Source organism: Eleutherodactylus coqui, chromosome 7 (assembly GCF_035609145.1).
Source record: "Eleutherodactylus coqui strain aEleCoq1 chromosome 7, aEleCoq1.hap1, whole genome shotgun sequence".
Lineage (NCBI taxonomy): Eukaryota > Metazoa > Chordata > Amphibia > Anura > Eleutherodactylidae > Eleutherodactylus > Eleutherodactylus coqui.
The window spans coordinates 229,852,543-229,871,660 of NC_089843.1; the positions used below are offsets into that span (position 1 = coordinate 229,852,543).

At 42.8% G+C, this 19,118-nt stretch overlaps 1 protein-coding gene across 1 annotated transcript in view; it reads left to right on the forward strand.

Annotated features, from left to right (window-relative positions):
* Positions 1 to 14,284, forward strand: part of LOC136573242 (cytochrome P450 2G1-like) — an 85,940-nt gene extending 71,656 nt beyond the window's left edge. The window contains exons 8-9 of the mRNA XM_066574540.1: positions 10,268 to 10,409; positions 12,082 to 14,284. Of these exons, the coding sequence (XP_066430637.1) occupies positions 10,268 to 10,409; positions 12,082 to 12,263 (324 nt within the window). The 3' untranslated portion in view covers positions 12,264 to 14,284. The remainder of the gene's footprint in view (positions 1 to 10,267; positions 10,410 to 12,081) is intronic.
* Positions 14,285 to 19,118: the final 4,834 nt, after the last annotated feature.

Genomic DNA, 19,118 nt, shown 5'->3' on the forward strand with positions numbered 1-19,118 from the left:
ATAAGCCGAAAAGCCTCCATTCTTTTGGGCATAGAGTTTTTCATATATACTGTGGTCTGATATTGTCTGGATTAAATCATTTATGGTAGGAGACACCTCAGTTTTCCGCTTTCTAGATATTAGTAGTTTGGCAGCAAGGAGGATGTAGCATGCGATCTTCCTCGATTGGATAGGAAGCTTCCTGCTGTCTAGTAGGAGAATTGCTATTCTCGGGGATTTAATAGTAACTTTTTTTTGTAATTTTCCCTATGAGGGAAAAGACTTCGTCCCAGAACAGCGTAAGTTTTGGGCAGCTCCAGAAGATGTGGTATATACTGCCCGGGAGGCCACACTGCCTCCAGCAGGTATCTCTTGTATTAGAAAAGGCTCTAGCTAGGGTCACCAGGGTATAATACCATCTGGTCAACACTATTATGTGGACCTTGAGAACATTTGTATTGAGGGTTGATTTGTTAGCCCACTCAAATGCTGAGATCCATTGATTTGGTGAATTTCTCCCTCCTGTGTCTTTCTCCCAGTTGAGAAGATGAACTTTTTTTGTTTCTCTCATATCACCAGAGAGGGCATCATAACATGTTCTCACAAGGGATCGAGACAGCGGAACGGAGCCATTAAGAATCCTTTTATTTTCATTTGGTATGTTCACCTTCCAGAGTTGAGAGCTTTGAAGAAGGGAACGGATCTGGAGGTATTTAAAGAATTCTTGCGCTGGTATAGGGTAGTGTTTCGTTAGGGTGTGGAAGGGAATAATGCCATCTCCCTGTATCAGGTCTTCTACATTTGTTATGCCTCTCTCCACCCAAGATTTCAGGCACAGGTTGGGGATAAAGAATTCAAGGGTAGTAGGAGGAATTTTAAAGTTGTCTTTCCCTTTTTGGTCTCTGGTTTTTTGTGAGGGTATTAGAGAACTAAGAAGGGAGGCCAGGAGGAGAGATTTAAAAGGCTTATTGTCAAGAAGATGAGATTCAATTTGAAGCCAGCCTGGGCCTGTAGCTCCCCCCACCCAATGTCTGATTTGGTTATTGCTGATCGCATGTAGGTAAGACCACAGGTTGGGTACCCCCAGGCCCTCTTGTTTTCTGTTGAGGTATAGGATAGATGCAGCTACTCTAGGCCTCTTTCCTACCCATACAAAGTTAGAGAGTTGTTTTTTGAAATTTAGAAATTTCCATCCTGGAGATCGGTAGGGTGAGAGTGGGAAACAATAAAAGATTTTGGGCAGGATTAACATTTTATATAGGAGAAACTCGACCTAACCACAACGGTTCTTTAGTCTCAAGATTTTTCAGTTCCGTTTGGAGTTCTTCTAATAAGGGGGAGAAATTGGCAGAGATTATATCATTGATGGAGAGCACAATTTGATTCCCAAGTAGGGGATAGTTTTCCCCTGCCACTGGAAGGGAAATTCTTTTTTGATGTTGTCTTTTAAAGATGTGTCTATATTTATTCCCAGAATCTGTGACTTATCTATATTTAGCCTGTAGTATGATGCCTTACTAAACTGTTGGATTGTCTCACATATCTCTCAATGAAGATAAGGGGTCAGTGAGTAATAATAAGACGTCATCAGCGAATAGGCTGATTTTATGGTGTCTAAGACCTGCAGGGATCCCTTTGATTCTAGAATTTAGTCTGATAGATTCAGCAAATGGCTCCATAATTAATGTAATCAATAGTGGGGACAGGGGGCACCCCTGGTGGGTACCATTTGTTATTTTGAAATTTCTTGAGAGGGTGCCATCTACCAAAACCTCTGTGGATGGTGAGCTATATAAAGCATCGATGGCTCTGAGGATGTCTCCCCTGAAGCCAAACTTTTCCAAAGTGGCGAAGGCGAACCCCCAGTGGAGCCTATCAAAGGCTTTTTCTGCGTCCAAAGCCAAAATCAGGGACGGCGCGTGGTTCACCTCCGCCACTGAAAGTAAGTTGAGCACCCTCCTGGTCCCATCTGATGCCTGCCTACCCTTTGTAAAGCCCACTTGGTCGCTATGGATAATTTGTGGGAGCACATTTAATAATCACTGGGCTATTAATTTTGAATATATTTTTATGTCGCAATTTATCAAAGAGATGGGTCTATAATTTGCTGTAGAACGTAAGGGTAAAGGGAATGTAGTTTTGACTATATAGAGATGTATAGGAGTTTGTCAGTTGGATGCCCAGGTAGCCCAGAGAGCCTGTCACCCACTGAAAGGGGAAGTTCGTCTGGAGCAAATCTACCGACTCAGGTAATAGTGTGAGGTTGAACGCTTTGGATTTTGTATGGTTGATTGTTAAGCCTGAGATTGACCCGAATCTGGATAGCTCTGCCATGAGGTTGGGTATGGTAGTGTGTGGGGAGGATATAAGCAGTAATAAGTCATCTGCAAACATTGAGAGTTTGTGGTGAACTAAAGCGATTTTGATTCCTTTTATATCGAAATTGTTATGAATTTTAATAGCCAGTGGTTCCATGCCCAGGATAAATAGTAGTGAGGATAGTGGGCAACCCTGTCGTGTCCCCCGATGGATCGGAAATGTATCGGAGCAGAAGCCCCTATAGCGTACAAAGGCCTTAGGGTGGGCATATAGTATCCGTAGCCATGTGAGGAACTCGCCAGCAAACCCCCACCTGTCGAGGACCAAGAATAAGTAATCCCAGCCTAAAGTGTCGAACGCTTTATGTATGTCTAGGGATAGAAGCATAGCTGGGATCCCTCTGGTTCTACAGAGGTGGGTGAGGTCGATTATTCTTCTAATACTATCAGGGGCCTGACAGCCTGGGACAAATCCTACTTGATCTTTATCAACTAGTGAAGGAAGGGCCATATTTAATCGCGTCGCAAGGATTGTGGTGAGAAGTTTTACGTCCACATTTATTAAGGAAATGGGGTGGTAGTTTTGTTTATCTAACAAGTCTCTGTCTGGCTTAGGTATCATTGATATCGAGGCCAGGAGGGCTGTCTGGCCTACTCGGTGACCATCTCTCATTGCATTTTAGTAATTGGCCAGATAAGAGCACAGGATTGGTGAAAAATTCTCGTAATATGGGGTTGAGAAGCCATCTGGGCCAGGTCTTTTATTGGGTTTTAATGCTTTAATGGCATAAATAACCTCTTAATGGGTAATTTTAGATTATAGGTTGTCAAGGAATGTTTCTTTAAGTGTTGGTAGTAGTATTTCTTGGAGATAAGAGGTGATTTCATTACTTGGGAGGGCACGTTGTTGTGAGTACAATTTGACTAGGAACTTTTGGAATTCCTGCGTTATTGTGTTTGTATTTGCCGTAATTCCATTTTGGTTTGTGCGTAATTTGTAAAAGGAGCTTGTACTGGGGTGTGAGCGTAGTCTACGGGCTACAGGCGTGGAAGGTTTATTGTTGAGTGCCTAAAAACGCTGTCGGGACCAACGTATTTTCTGTTCTATTGAATCTGTAAGTTAAAGATCTAGTTCCGTTTTAGCTTGAGATAGTGCTTGGAGATTATTTTTAGATGGATATTTTTTGGTTACTTCTTCAAGTTGAGAGACTTGTTGTTCTAATTTTAGTTGTTGCGACATGCGTTCCCATTTACGTCGGGCTGCTATTTCTATTAAAAGACCTTGAATCACTACTTTGTGTGCTTCCCAAAGAGAAATGGCGGAGGAGGCAGACGGGCTATTCATTTGAAAGTATTCTTCCAATTGTGGAGTTAGTAAGGATATAACCTCAAGGATCGATAAGAGAGTCATTAAGGATCCAAGATGTGTTTGTTGGTTTAGACATCAGAGAGTTACAGGTGATGTATAACTGGCTAGGGTCAGACCATGGTACTGATAGGATTTTAGACTGTAGTATTTGAGGTGTGAAAGTATCGGGAGCTAGAATGTGGTCTATTCTCCTGTATAGAGAGTGTGGGGCTGAAAAGTGTTTATAGTCTTTGGTGGTTGAGTTTAGTTCCCACCAGGTATCTACTAAATGGTATTGTTGAAGGAGGGATTTAAAGTTGTGTGAGATTGAGTGTTGGGGCAATGGGGAATGGGCTGGAAGAGTGGTTGAGTTCCTATCCAGACTCTGGTCAAGAATGCAGTTTGAGTCACCGTAAAGAATTATAGTGCCTATTTTGTTCTCGACCAATTCAAAAAGTTTCGTGAAAAACTGGATTTGTCTTGAATTTGGAGCGTAGTAGGAGACGATAGTTACTGCGACATCCTGAATGGAGCCTGTTAGTAATAGGTAGCGACCCTCAGGGTCTGCAATGGTAGATACGTGTGTGAAAGGGACTGATTTATTGAAGCAGATGGTGACGCCTATAGTTTTGGTTGGAGCGTTTGCTGAATAGAATGTGGGATATTGGGGGGAAAGATAACGCAGAGTAGAGTTACTGGAGAAATGGGTTTCTTGCAGGCACACTATGTACTATGGCCAACATATACTATTAGTGCTAGGTGTAATGGGTGGTATTCTCTCAGTGGTAACAAGTAATAAACTCTTCATAGTTACAAGGTGGTGTACAAGTAGAAAGCCACATCAGCTCCGAATTAGGGTGGCGTATAGTCTTTGTAGGTGAAAATAAAAGAAGGTCGGGAAGACCCTAAGAAGGGAGGGAATGGTGGTGGTGGTGGGGGGGGGGGGCGGAGGGAAAGCAGAGAGGATGGGGGAGGAGGGTGTAGATCCAAGTAGAGGAGCAAAACATATAACAGGTCAAAAGCTAACTGTAATTATTGATTGGTATTTCGTTAGAAAGTAGCGATCTATTTAGGAGGAGAGTTTTTTCCGATCTCCCAAAGATCCACCGTCCAGAGAAGGTCTGTCGTGTTTCTGTCATCTTGTTCTTCGGATAGAAACTCATGTGTATAGTCTTGAGGTGAATTTAACTCACGGTAATACAACAAGATGTTCCCAACTGGTGAAAGAAAAAGTCTGCAAGAGAAAATCTGACGTCTTGCTAACTCAAAAGTCTTTCATAGATACGACTCCAGGGGGTTGTGGATTCATTCAGGAGGTTGTGGCGTTTTTCTTTCCGACTCCAAGTGTGGATTTTGGAGGTGAGGGGAATGTGGGAGCTGAGGCTGTGGAGCCCGGCTGGGGTGGGGGCTGTTGTAGGTTTAATTCTTTGAAGCAGCGCCGGGCACCCTCCGGTGATAAAATAGTGTGTACTTTATCTTGAATGAAAAAGTCAGTTTAAATGGAAAGCCCCATCTGTATCTTTAACTGTTGCAGGATAGACAGGTACAGTTTAAGGGCTCTCCTCTTGGACAGTGTAGATGGTGCCAGATCGGGAAATAACTGATAGTCAAAGCCATGGAATGTTAGTTTGCGGGAAGATCGAGCTGTGCGCATCAGTTGCTCTTTAGTATGGTGGAAGTGGAGTTTTAACATGACATCCCTTGGAGGACCATTTGGATTTGGTGCTCGTAGGGCTCTGAACTCTTATCGAGTTCCAATCAATCGATTGGGATGTTCGGGCAGAGCTCCTGGAACAGCGCGGTCACTTTTGATTGTAGATCTTTGATGGATTCAGGGACTCCACAGATGCGTATGTTGTCTCGTCGTGCCCTATTTTCAACATCTTCTAGCTTATCATGAAGAAAATGTATCTCTTCGTGTAGTTGTTCTATATCTTTTTCGTGGGATTCAAGGACTATGGTAGTGGTGTCCATTCTATCTTCAAGAGCGATTGTCCTCTGGATAAGCTCTCGGATTTCGTTGGAGAGTTTAGTTGTTATTTCGAAGGAGGTTTTAGACAGCTCTTTTTGTAGCAGTGATTCTATTTGGGCTAAGAGATTGCCTGGTATGGTAGAAGTAGGATTCTCTGAGGAGTTATTGTTAGGGCTGTCCATGTTGGCATGTGATGGAAGCTGTAAGTCCTCCAGTGACAAGCGAGATGTTTCGTCGGAGGAAATGATAGTCTCCTGTTGTTTAGAGGGTTTTTTAGCACTCTTTTGTGAGCTTAGGTTGCCTTTCCCTGTCCTGGGTTGAACGGAGCGCATTGTTGTTGTGTTTGGAAGAAGTGGACTGGAAGTTGCTTCGTTTGAGTTTTAGGTAAATTGGGTCTCAGGGTCTTTCCGAGGTTGTGACCACCATTCAGAGCCCTTTGCGGCTGGTGTTACATTAGCAAGATGACATGTTGTTTAGAGATCAGAGTCTCTTTTTTGAAATACGTTTGTTAAGACGCACTGGTGTGGCGTTGCGTGCGTTAGGTATACTTTGTGCTGCAGAGGTTGTGGTGATTTTTTATCTGCGCTTTATCTACAGTGCGGTTGTATTAAGCTGTTTTGCTTTGGTAGTATTGACACAGGCCACTAGATGGCATCAGGGTCTATCTGTGTATGTTTAGAAAATGCACTGCAGATGGAGAAGTTTTTCTAGTCACAAATTACCAGCATTAACAAAAGTGTGCAAATATTATGGCACTAGTGGCACTAGTATGAGTAGTGGCTTTGCAGGAGTCACGTTTTAATGTGTTAATGATGTATCTGCAGTTCCAAGTGGTCTCTTGGTGTGTGTGCTGCTGGCTCTGCTGTGGGTGGTGTAGCAGAGCAGCAGGGGACTCACCCAGTTAAATGTTGTGGTCCCTGTATCGGCACTCTGCAGGTCCTGCTGCCGTGCCTCTGCTATGAAGTTTTCCTTCTCCTGGGGTCAGGGAGTCTCTCCAGCACCCTGGAGTACCTCCGCCTGCAGAAGGGAGCGTTCTTGTGTCTGACAGGGAGTCGCGGGATCGCGAGTCCCGCATGTGTGGTCTTCTCGGCTGCGTCTAGCCGCTGGAGCTCCCGCTGGCCGTGAGGTGAGTGGAGCGATGTGTGGTCCGCTGTGTGTTCTGTCCGTGGGAACTGACTGTGGAGCCTCTGGGTATGCGGTCAGCGGAGCTGGTGTTTCCCGCCCTCTGCTGCACGCGGGGCTGGATAGGCTGCAGCGGGTTCCGGCTTCTTCCTTCTCTCCAGCCGGAGCCTCGGGATCAGATCGGTCTCCTAGGTCATTCTGCAGTGACCGGGTGAGTTGCTGTCGGACCTGCGGCAGGTTTTTTGTATGCTGGGGAAGCTGGATGGCCCAAATCTTTTATGGTTTGTGGGAGCTCTAGAAGAACACGTTCGCCATTAAGGGGTGTCAGGACACGCCCCCTGGTCAGTAAAAATTTAGATCTTGTTCCAGATTCCCACGCAGCAATCTCTTTAAAACAGTATATTTGAGACACCTTATCTCTCCATTGAGACAGTGTAGGAATTGTTTTATTTTTCCAGAAACCTGGTATAAGTAGTTTTGCTGCAGGGATCAGTATTGTGGGTAGATGTCTTTTTGAGGGGTTTATCTGTCCAGAGGGCATCCACAATAGCACCTCCTCATGGGTGAGAGTGAGTGAGGTACCACATATTTTGTTTATTTGTGTCGTAATCTGTTGCCAGAAGGGTTTGATGATTTGACAATGCTACCAAATGTGTAATAGATTTCTCTTATTTGAATCACATCTCCAGCATATATCTGATTAGATTAGATAAGATTAGATTTAAATAGTGTGACCGGAGTCTTGTACCAGCGATAGAGAATTTCATATGAGTTCTCTTGTATTCGGACACACTGAGAGAAACCGTGTGAGTTTTTTAGGACTCTCTCGGTGTCTTCCTTGTCCAAAGTGACACCGAGTTCCTTTTCCCAGACTCTGAGAAACCACGGTTTATCGGATGAGGTGCTCAGTAACAAGCCTTTGTACAGGCGTGTCATGAGTGTCATGAGGGGCTATTTGTTATGTGTGAAGATGTGATCTAGGCTTGTTATTCTAGCCCCTTTGATAATATCGTGTATTGTCATGGGGTTCAGTTTTGTCCATGGATTTAAGATTCTTCGTGGTTTGTTAGCTAAGATTGAGGTAGTCAGGGAGGCAGGCGTCATTGGTGATAGTTTGGAGTGTTCTCCTTTTTGCGTTCTCAGATGATGCATAACTTTGATTTTGCCCTTTGTAATAGGGCTGAGTGTTTGAGTTCAGTATAGATGGAGGTCCTTGGACCACAGAAGATACTGTCCCTCCCGATTCAGCATGGCTCTTTCTATGCTAATTGAGGGGGAGTTCAATTTATTATCTACTAAAGAGATCAATCTATCTATGCGTATTGCTTCGTAGTAAAGAGATATGTTCGGTAGGCCAAAATCTCCCTATGTTTTTTTTTTTTTGGATTAGGTATAAGAATGCCAAGCGGAGTTTGTGTTTGTTCCAGATGAATTTTGTAAATAGTTGATGCAATTTAGAAAATAAGTGGTGGGGGATTCTGATTGGGACTGTTTGTAATGTGTATAAGATATATGGCAGAACATAAGTAGATATTAAATTTTTCCTTCCCATCCATGATAGTAAGGGAACATCAAGGTGTTGCAATTGACTTTGTACTTTCTTGAGAAGGGGAATATAATTTGCTTTAAAAAGTTGGGAGGGATCAGAGGTCAAAAAAGTACCCAGATATTTAATGTTAGAAGAGGGCCATTTGAAAAGGTATCGTTTCTGTATAGTCGTTACTATGTTAGTTGGCGTGGATATGTTTAAGGCTTCTGATTTTTCAAAGTTGACTTTGAAGTTTGATATTATGCCAAATTGCTCGAAAATCTTTAGAATTTCCGGCAATGCAGTTTTTGGGTTGGTCATTAGTATGAGGAGGTCATCTGTGAATGCAGCTGTAGTGTGTGTAAGGTTTCCTACCTTCAGGCCTTGGATGTTGGGGTTTTGTCTGATTTGCTGTAGTAAAGTCTCCATTACCTGTACAAACAAGGTAGGGAATAATGGGCAGCCCTGTCTGGTCCCATTTGTGATAGGGAAGGAGTCTGAAAGGGTTCCGTTTCTATGGATTCTGGCTGACGGGTTTGAGTAAAGGGTAAGTATGACGTCAATAAATTCTTTGGGGAAACCAAATTTTAGTAGCGCGTTTACCATGAAATCCCAACTCATTCTATCGAAGGCCTTTTCGGCATCTGTTCCCAGAAGTACTAGTGGTATTTTGTTATTTCTAACGTAATGGATTGCATTTATAATACGAGATGTATTGAATTCCCCACCTGTTCTGGGTGGATAAGCTTAGTTAGTAAAGGGGATATACGTTGGGCTAAAAGTTTTGCCCAAATTTTAAGATCTACATTTAATAAGGATATAGGGCGATAGTTGCTGCATTGTTCTGGGTCTTTACCATCTTTTGGTATTAAAGTTATGAATGCCTCCAAAGATTGTTTGGGGAGGCCTGCCCCAGTAGTGAGTTGCATAAATCTGTGAAGATTGGGAGGAGTATTTAGGAGAATGTTTTATAGTAGATAATTGGTAAACCGTCCGGTCCTGGGCTTTCTCCATTGGGGATAGAGTTAAGCACTTTCTCCACTTCAGAAGCGGTGTATGGGTTGAGCAGGGTCAATTTGTCATCTTTGGTTAACATAGGTAGGTTGAGACTCTCTAGGAAAGCTAACGTTGAGTTAGTGATGTAGTTGTGCTCTTTCGTTAAGTTATCAGTAGAAAGATTATACAGGTTGTTGTAGAATTTTTCAAATTCCTTGGCTATTTCTTTTGTAGATGTTGCTATGCTACCTGGTGTTTTTATTTTGGAGACAAAAGCTTTTTCTTTTTGTTTTTTTAATTAATTTTGTCATGGTTTTAGAGCCCTTATCTCCATGCATATATATCTTATATTTAGAGGAGAAAACAGTCTTTGCAGCTTTTATATTGAGGCTTTTCTTAAGTTTGTCTCTAAGATTCATCAATTCTTTGAGGGTGTCTTTATTTAAAGAGTTTTTGTGTATTTTCTCTAGGCTTGAGATCTGTTTTTTAACCTCCGATCCCAGGGCTATTAGTTCTCCTCTAATAAATGCTTTATGATCGCCAGTGTTTTCAATGGGGCCAGCAGTAGCAGCGCTAGCCCCATTGAAAACATAGGGAGAATACCACAGACTTCTGCCACAGCTGTGACAAAAATCCCCGCCTCCTGAAAAGGCTCTGCTGATTGGCTGAGCACTCAGCCTATTACAGCTAGTGAAGAGAGAGAATATAACACCATTGGGTGTCCTCCCTAAATCTAATATACTTCACAAACAAGACACTGGCAAGACAATGGCACGAGAGAGAAATAGAACATTAAGGAGGGGCCCCGCTAACTCTGGGCCACTACACTTCTATGAATTGTGCCTGACATTTCGGGGCTTGGCTGTTGTTTCCCAGATACTTTTGGACTCATTTTGGTAAAACCACTATCTGATATTTCAAGAATGATTATGTTTATTGCTTGTGCTTTACACACTCATTGCTGCCATCATTACTGAAATGTTGTTCTGCTTTCTTGAATATAGGGCACTGATGTATACCCCCTTCTGTACTGCGCTCTCCGAGATCCTGATTATTTTGCAACTCCAAATAAGTTTAACCCCAATCATTTCCTGGATGAAAATGGTCGCTTTAAAAAAGAAGATGCTTTTATTCCATTCTCCACAGGTATTACCCTTCCTACTATAGAAAACATATGACCATGTTGCAAAGTAATTCTGTCTGATATCAATCAAACAGTTAGAACAGCTGTTATTCTACAAACATAACAAGAGATAATTCAGCTATTACATCATAATAAAATATTCACTATATGCAACCAAATGAAATATACACTGAATAGTCACTTTATTATTGACACCGACTCCAATATGATTGGAACTTCCCTGTATGGAAATTACATACATGACCCAGGAGTTCAGCATAAAATGAAGTATGTTTGGCATGGATCAGTTTCTGTATAAACCCAAATTAGAATGCAAAATTCCTGCAATCTGAGTGAATTTTGATGAGGCCTGGTCATTAGTTGTAGACTGGCTGGAGCCAGGACTTCATACACCACTTACCTTGTGGGATTTTCTCATGCAATGGTGTCAAGGGAATACTGAAGGTAGTGTATGATCGAGGAAAAACATCCAGCTAAAGGGGATCTTGTGGATGTAAACAACTCGTCAATGAAAGGGGTCAGAGGAAGATGTCAATCATTGTGATGAACAGACTGCACACAGTCAAACAAATTACAGCCATATGCAAAGCTAGTGCTCCAACTAACAAACGCACAGCACCTAACTCCTTAGTACTAATGGGCTATAATAGCAGAAGATCACTTCCAGCACCACTGCTGTCTAAGGGCGCCCACCCACTGGCGATTTTTTTTTCTTTGCGTTTTGCGTTTTTTCTCAAGAGCAATTAGAATTGAATGTACTCCTGTCCACTGGCGTTTTTTTTTGCGTTGCGTTGCGATTTTTAACATAGGAACTGTCAGTTGCATATGTGTCCTTATTTTTCTCCTAATGCACCCATGAAAGTCAATGGAAATTAATGGAAAAGCCGCGAAAACGCCGCGAAAACGCTGCGTTTTTCACGCACGAAAATCGCAAACGCCAGTGGGTGGGCGCCCTAAGGGTGACTACACACTACAGTTCTTTTTCACTGCGAAATTTGCAGCGTTTTTTTTTTCTCCAGGGGTCTATGGGACTTGTTAATGTTAGAATCACATCAATTGTGATTTTGCCGCAATGCGATTTTAACATTAGAATGAAGCAAATTCGCAAACGCTAGTGGGTAGCCACCCTGAGGCTAGATTCACACAGGCTTATTAGCATTGCTGAATTTTTGCACGTGCAATACATAGAAAATAGATCCCATTGATTTTAATGGGTTAGTTCACAAGCACGTATTTTGCTAGTGCAATTGTGCCACGCAAAATTACCCGCTGCATGCTCTGTTTTCAGGTAGATTTGTGCATGAAAAGGAAACATCCGGCACTTATTAAATAATTTGGCCATTTCAATGTCTGGAAGCATTAGTATGTATTTTTTTTTTGCACGCACAATTGTGTATGCAAAATAGGCACCTTTGAATGAACCCATTGAAATCCATGTATAACATGAATGACTATTCATCTGAATGCCTGCTATGTCCAGGTTTGCCAGGATTATGGCAGCTTCTATTTAAAAGCTAATGTCTGTGATCAGACAATACTTTAGATAGGAAAAACAAAGACCTCAACATGGCATGGTGTATGGAATACCAAAGTAAAAATATATGGTCACACACGTATTTTCTTTTCAATATTTGCCATTTGAATTAATTGTATTTTTTTCTCACTCAATTCCAGGGAAGAGAGTGTGTGCCGGTGAAGGATTGGCTAAAATGGAGCTGTTTCTCTTCTTCACAACCATCTTGCAGAATTTCAAGCTAACTACCAAAATGCATTTAACTGAAGCTGACGTCAATCCTAAAATGACTGGATTTAGCAATGTTCCGATACCTTATGAGCTCTCATTTGTTTCTTGTTAAGTGCCTATTTCTCCAGCAGGATATTTTTATAAACATTACTCCCTATGGCTACACTCACATGGGCAAGAGCGTTATTAGGCCGAGAAACTCATCCCGCTATCACACTTGCCAACATTCATTCTACCCGCAGGAACGAGGTGTTTTTCGGGCTTCTTTGAAATTCCGAACCTCTCTCTTGTGTTTCACAAGCAAAAGAGGATTGGAAGTTTTTCCTATTGATTTCAATGGGAAACCTTGCATCACATTTGCATGCACAGTGCCATGCAATGTATTTAAGGTCCCATTGAAATCAATGGGTAATGTGTTCCGAGAAATATGAAAAAATAGGACATGTACTGATTTTTTCGCTCTCAGCTTCGCTGCAAGGGAAAACATCTCTCATGTACATGACTTCATTCAAAAGAATTAAGTTGATATTCATGCAAGTTTTGTGCATCTGACAACGCACAAAACTCGCATGAGTTCCATGGTCATGCATGTAGCCTTAGAAATTTATATATACTAAATTATAGCAGAAGACATCAAATCAGATTTCAGATGTAGTGAAGCCTCTTGAGGTAACTGGACAAAATTTTTTTAAAATTTCCCAAGGGGTGGTGCTCTTGATGAAGGTGACCAATATGCATAGTCAAAAACAATGCAGTTCTGCACAACTCTCAACAATTTTGTAGTGTTTTGGCCTAAAGTTTAAAATTTGCAGAGAGCGGCATCTTTTTTATTAATTTGCTATCACTTGCAGTCATGGAAGAGCACTGCTTAAGGTGAGGAACTTAACTCACCTCATGTGCAGTACATCCCTTGGACCTCTGCATTGGGTGGGGCAGGAGGTGATCCATGGTATAAGAATACATGCCTAATGGTAATGGGGCACTGGAAGTATAAAAAGGAAGAAGGTATTCCCTGGGATATCCTCGCTTTGCTTTAGAGACTGTCAGGAGGAAAGGACCACAATTCATGTTTGGTGGATGTGTCTTAGGATCAGATCATTCCAGAGGCAGCTGGCTAATCTTGTCTCCAGGGTGCTGCATAAGGCTTTTCTACTCACCCCCTCAGTTGCTCTATTAGGGTTCAGTCACACGGGCACATCGGCGCCCGTGTTTCTGCAGGAGGAAGACGGCCATACCTAAAGACGAACGTCTCTCTGCAGCGCCGGGAGAAGGAACATGTGACCGGCTTCATTGCTGGTAATGTGTTTTTTCTTCAGTGCTGCAGAGAGACGTCCGTCTTGAGGTATGGCCGTCTTCTTCCTGCAGGAAGGGCTCAGTCACATGGGCACATGTGTACGGGTGCCGATGCGCCCGTGTGACTGAGCCCTTAGCAGATAGACTGCCTGGGTTTAACAACCAAGAGCACATATTAGCTCAAATTATATGTATGGCAACCAAAATCCACATAGCTTGCCAATGGATCTCTTCAACTCTCTGCATTCAGGCAGTTTCCCCAGATATTTAGCTCATGCACATAGCGTGACTTTTTTTTGATGGTTCTATGCGCACATTCTCCTATTCATTTCTGTGGGACAGCACATGCATAGAGCCATCTGATAAGAGTGATGCTGTGTGCATGAGACAACTTTGTGGGGACATAGTGCAAGAATGGGCACTCAGTGAGTATAAGACACAGCTCCCCAGACTCCCAGTTTCTTTATCTTTGAGTCCCGTATTGTAGTTTATGGGGCTCTAAGGTTATGATAGGTTCTATTTAATCTCATTCCTTTTATGCCCTACTGTGTTTCTTCTCTATGTAGATACTTCCCTGGTCTGACTTTATCTCCGGACGACTGTGCTGCTTAGTAACTGTACCATATATCATCATAATCATAATTTTATTAGATATTAGATCTATTATAATGGATATTAATTTTTGTTTTAGAGTTTATGAATAGGTGGCACTATATGCTAACGAATAATGAACAAAATAGATTAACATGATAAAGTTTCAATATTAGTTCCATTGTACAAAAATGCTGTATAGGGATAGATATGCAGTATAGATTTTGGCTTTCATTCAATAAAATAACAGAAGAAAACAAGTTATGCAGTTCTTTGTATTCAATGTTGCTCCGATTTGCTACATGCCAATTCAAGTCCTGTCACTTGCATGTATATCTTCAGGAGACACAAATTAGATGGGAGGAGACACAAATTAGATATTAGAAAAAACATTCTGATAGTAAGGGTGATCAATGAGTGGAACAGGTTACCACGGGAGGTGGTGAGTTTTCCTTTAATGGAAGTGTTCAAACAAAGGCTGGACAAATATCTGTCTGGAATGATTTAGTGAATCCTCCATTGAGCAGGGGGTTGGACCCAATGACTCTGGAGGTCCCTTCCAACTTTACCATTCTATGATTGTATGATGTATGATTATATAACTAGTCAGATTTGCCATCTAAAAGTCTAGAGAATTTATGTGACAGTCGCTGTGAAAGATGTAAAGCTATAGAAGTTATACAGATATATTCAAGAAACAATTGTCAATAATTTTTAAGAATCTGACAGAAATGAAAAATATATGTATATTGCTACTTTATTCTACCTTAGGGGCCCCATTAACAAAAACTTATATGCCCCCCCCCCCCACCGCATTATTATATCCGGTTTTGCTCCAGACAACTGGAGTGTCAGGAAATCAGGGAAAGCAGGAGTCAGGGGTCCCTGCAACATAGCCCACAACCCCTGTCCCTGCCTACTTGCCTCCACTCCTGGCTAACCCCAGGCGGGCAACTGGGCGACGGTCCCTACACTGGCTAGGGGAATGCTGGGGAAATCCACAATCCCTGGAAACAGAAAACAAATGGACAGACAAACAGACAACCACAGGGAAGCACAAAGGGAAAACCGCAAACCAGTCCAGGAGCAAGCCAAGGTCAAGCACTAAAAGTCAGTCCAGAGAAACGCAGTACAGAAGGAGGAGACAAAGTCAGGTCAGGGGAAAAGCCGAGGTTTATACACTAGTAAACAGGAATACAAGATAACGCTGGTGAGTGCAAGGAAGCCTATACAAACACTGGCGGTGTCAGGAAGCAACTGAGGGGTTTAAATGCTGTCAGAGCTCCCGCCCCAGCAGCTGATTGGGGCGGAGCACCTGACAGCAGCAGGATGATCAGAAAGTGCTGGGAGAACCTCCCTCAGCACTAGCAGACCAGACTAGGTAAGTGGCGATGCAGCAGGCTGCCATGGAAACAGGAACACGACGCCGAGCAGCAGCCACCATGCTCCTAGCACCTCTGCGCCATGTCGGAGCCGGGCGGCCAGGAGTGATGACCAGCATAGGAGTCCCCCTGCGACGCGCACTCGCAGCAGGGGCGGGCACGGCGACCCCGATAGCCACCCATCCTGACAGTACCCCCCCCCCCCTCTTACGGGGAGACACCAGACCCCCATGACCCGGTGCTGGCTTGAGGGGGTAGGTCCTATGAAAGTGACGTTCTAGCCGCGGAACATGGACATCCTTGGCCGGAACCCATGACCGCTCCTCGGGTCCAAACCCCTTCCAGTGCACTAAATACTGGTAAGCACCCCGTACCCGCCTGGAGTCCAGAATTCGTTGTATCTCAAACTCCATCTCTCCTTGGACAAGGGTGGGAGGAGGAGGTTTGCGGGTGGGCAATATCAGGGGAACAAACCTCTTCAAGAGCGACTTGTGGAAGACGTTATGCACCTTCCAGGAGTCAGGTAAGGTTAGTTTATAGGCCACCGGGTTAATAACCTTGGAAATAGGGAATGGCCCGACAAAACGAGGAGCTAACTTGAGAGATGGTACCTTCAACTTTAAATTTCTTGTGGACAGATAGACTAGGTCACCAATTAATTACAAAGGGGTCAGACAGAGTGCGTTTACCAGCACCTTGTTTCTGCAACTTCTCCTGCGATTCCAGTAAGTTCTTGCGAACCTGGACCCAGACTGCGTCCAGATCCCCTGTAAAGGAATCAGCCGACGGGTTATCCGACGGCAAGGAGACAGATACGGTAAAGCAGGGATGGAAAGCGTAGTTGCAGAAAAAAGGGGAAAACTGAGATGATGAGCTGGTATGGTTATTTATTGCGAATTCCGCCAAAGGCAAAAACTTCACCCATTGCTCCTGGTTGTCCGAGACAAACAGACGAAGGTACTGAATCAGTTCCTGATTCATACGCTCCGTCTTTCCGTTGGACTCAGGGTGAAAGGCGGAAGAGAACGACAGGTTAACATCGATGTGCTTACAGAACGCCTGCCAGAACCATACCACGAACTGTACCCCCCGATCAGAAACAATATCTTCTGGAACACCGTGTAAACCAACTATCTCCTAAATAAACAGGTCAGCTAGCTGAGGGTAGTTTACTTAATGGAACAAAATGGGCCATCTTAGAAAACCTATCAACCACTACCCAGATGACGGTATGGCTCTGTGACGGGGGTAAATCCGTAATGAAATCCATGGATATGTGCGACCAAGGTTTACATGGAGCTGGTAGGGGAAGAATAGGACCTTCATGGCGTCTCCTAACATTCTTCCCCCGAGCAGAAACAGCGCAGGCCTTGACAAAACCCCGGACATCTCTGGACATCTGGGGCCACCAGTATAACCGGGAGCATAAATCCAATGTCCCCCTAATGCCAGGATGACCAGTCAGAACCGAAGAGTGTATCTCTTCGAGAACCCGTAGTCTCAGGGAGAGGGGAACAAACAGTTTGCCCTCCGGAAGGGCCTCCAGGGCACCTTGCTGGGCGGCATGTAGCAGAGATGAGAGACCGGGGGTTAAGGCCGCGAGAACCACTCCAGGAGAGAGGATCCCCTCTGGCTGAGAATCCACGGGTTCAGGCACATCGAAGCTACGCGACAACGCTTCGGCTCTAATGTTCTTCGACCCAGGCCAGAAGATGACGGCAAAATTGAAACGGGAAAAAAGTAAGGCCCAGCGCGCCTGCCGGGCATTTAGTCGTTCAGCTGACTAAATGCGCAACCTCAGTCAGTTTATTGTGGGACATTGATCCCAGCGGTTGCACATGCTGTGCTGTGTGGGAAAGGTTGAAGGGTGCTATCAGATATCACATCCGATTCCAGTACTATGTTACAGCTCTCTTTAGTGATCTGGGCAGCAAACTAAGTCAGCTTTAGTGTTTAGTCACTGCAATTGAGCCAAAGTATCTAGCTCTTTTGACTTAGACTAACCTAAAGCTGCACTAAGGACACTAATGATAACACAGTTTATCAATGGGCTCATAATATTGAGGCCCAACTGTGTTTATGACCGCCTATATAAAAACATTTCAAGTAGCTGTGTAACATCTGTTAGCTACTTACTGATGGTTTATAAACAAACATCAGGGACAGCTATACAGAAGTACCCCAGTAAGTTACTAGAATAATTTATGGAATAAGATCACACTGATGACCATTAGTCTAACAGAGTCACAGTGAAGATACATACATCAGTTGGATACCAGTCCGTGTATTATCGTAACCACATGATTCCTGAATGATATCATTAATGTGGTTAGAGATTTAGCTCGGGTGGCATCCGTTAACCATGATTAAACCTAAATCAATCTGGGCTGGATACTTCAAGTACTGAGCTGAAACCAACTAATATCATAATTCAGACCATTTGCAACACAAGTATCATCAAATTTTGGGGAAAAGAAAACTCCCGTACTATATAAAAATCCACAGGAAAAGAAAAAAAAGGGAGTTTTTGATAAGTGATTAATACATCCTCACTATCCATCATCAAAGTGGACCTATTTCTGTAATATACTGTCTCCCCATCCTGATGAATCAGTCACAGGTTGGAGGCGACTGAAGAAACGCGTCGACTGTGGGAGAATAAATTAATTTCTGCACGATACACAAAAACAAGTTGATCGTGCATAATTTATATACTTTTTGTCCACCAACAGAATCTATTGATATTGGAACTACAGTGTTGATACTTTACTGATCGTAAATTGATCATTTAGATTGATATATATCTGTGTATGTTTGTCAGTGAGCTCAATTTTTAACAGAGTGAATAAAAGTTATATTTTATGTTTAAAATTAGTTAGTGGGCTCTTCCCAGTGTAAATGATACCTTTTAATGGTTAAGAAAAAGACATGATGTTATAGCAAGCATTTGAACCTACTAAGGGATCTTCTTCAGGCTTAAATGATTTTATATATATATATATATATATATATACTAGCTGATATACCCGGCTTCGCCCGAGTTAATTTGGTACTGGTGTTTATCTGGTGTTCACACGGAAAATCTTATGAAGTCGTGGTTACTTTAGAGATACTGAGGAAAAAAAATATGTTCACCATTTTGCATAGTTCTCTGCGTTACCCAGGAAACACCACGGGGAGGCAACCATGCGACGTTTCCTTTATATAAAATGACATCAGGAAATGAGAGAATTAGATTACATGCGTAAAATTTGGACACTAATTCTTTTGCGCATAGAATTGAATAATGGAGTTGGGACCCATTAGCTTTTCCTATTTATGACATAATCAATGCTCGTGCCAAATTTCCCGTTTCTATGACACCGGAAAGTGAAAAAATTACATTCCGTACGTAAAATTTTGACACCAATTCTTTTGCGCATAGAATTGAATAATCGAGTTGGGACCTATGAACTTTTCCTATTTATGACATAATCAATGCTCGTGCCAAATTTCCTGTTTCTATGACACCGGAAAGTGAGAAAATTAGATTCCGTACGTAAAATTTTGACGCTAATTCTTTTGCGCATAGAATTGAATAATGGAGTTGGGACCCATTAGCTTTTCCTATTTATGTCATAATCAATGCCCGTGCCAAATTTTAAGTTTCTAAGGCATTGGGAAGTGACAGATTTAGATTATGTACGTAAAATTTCGACGCC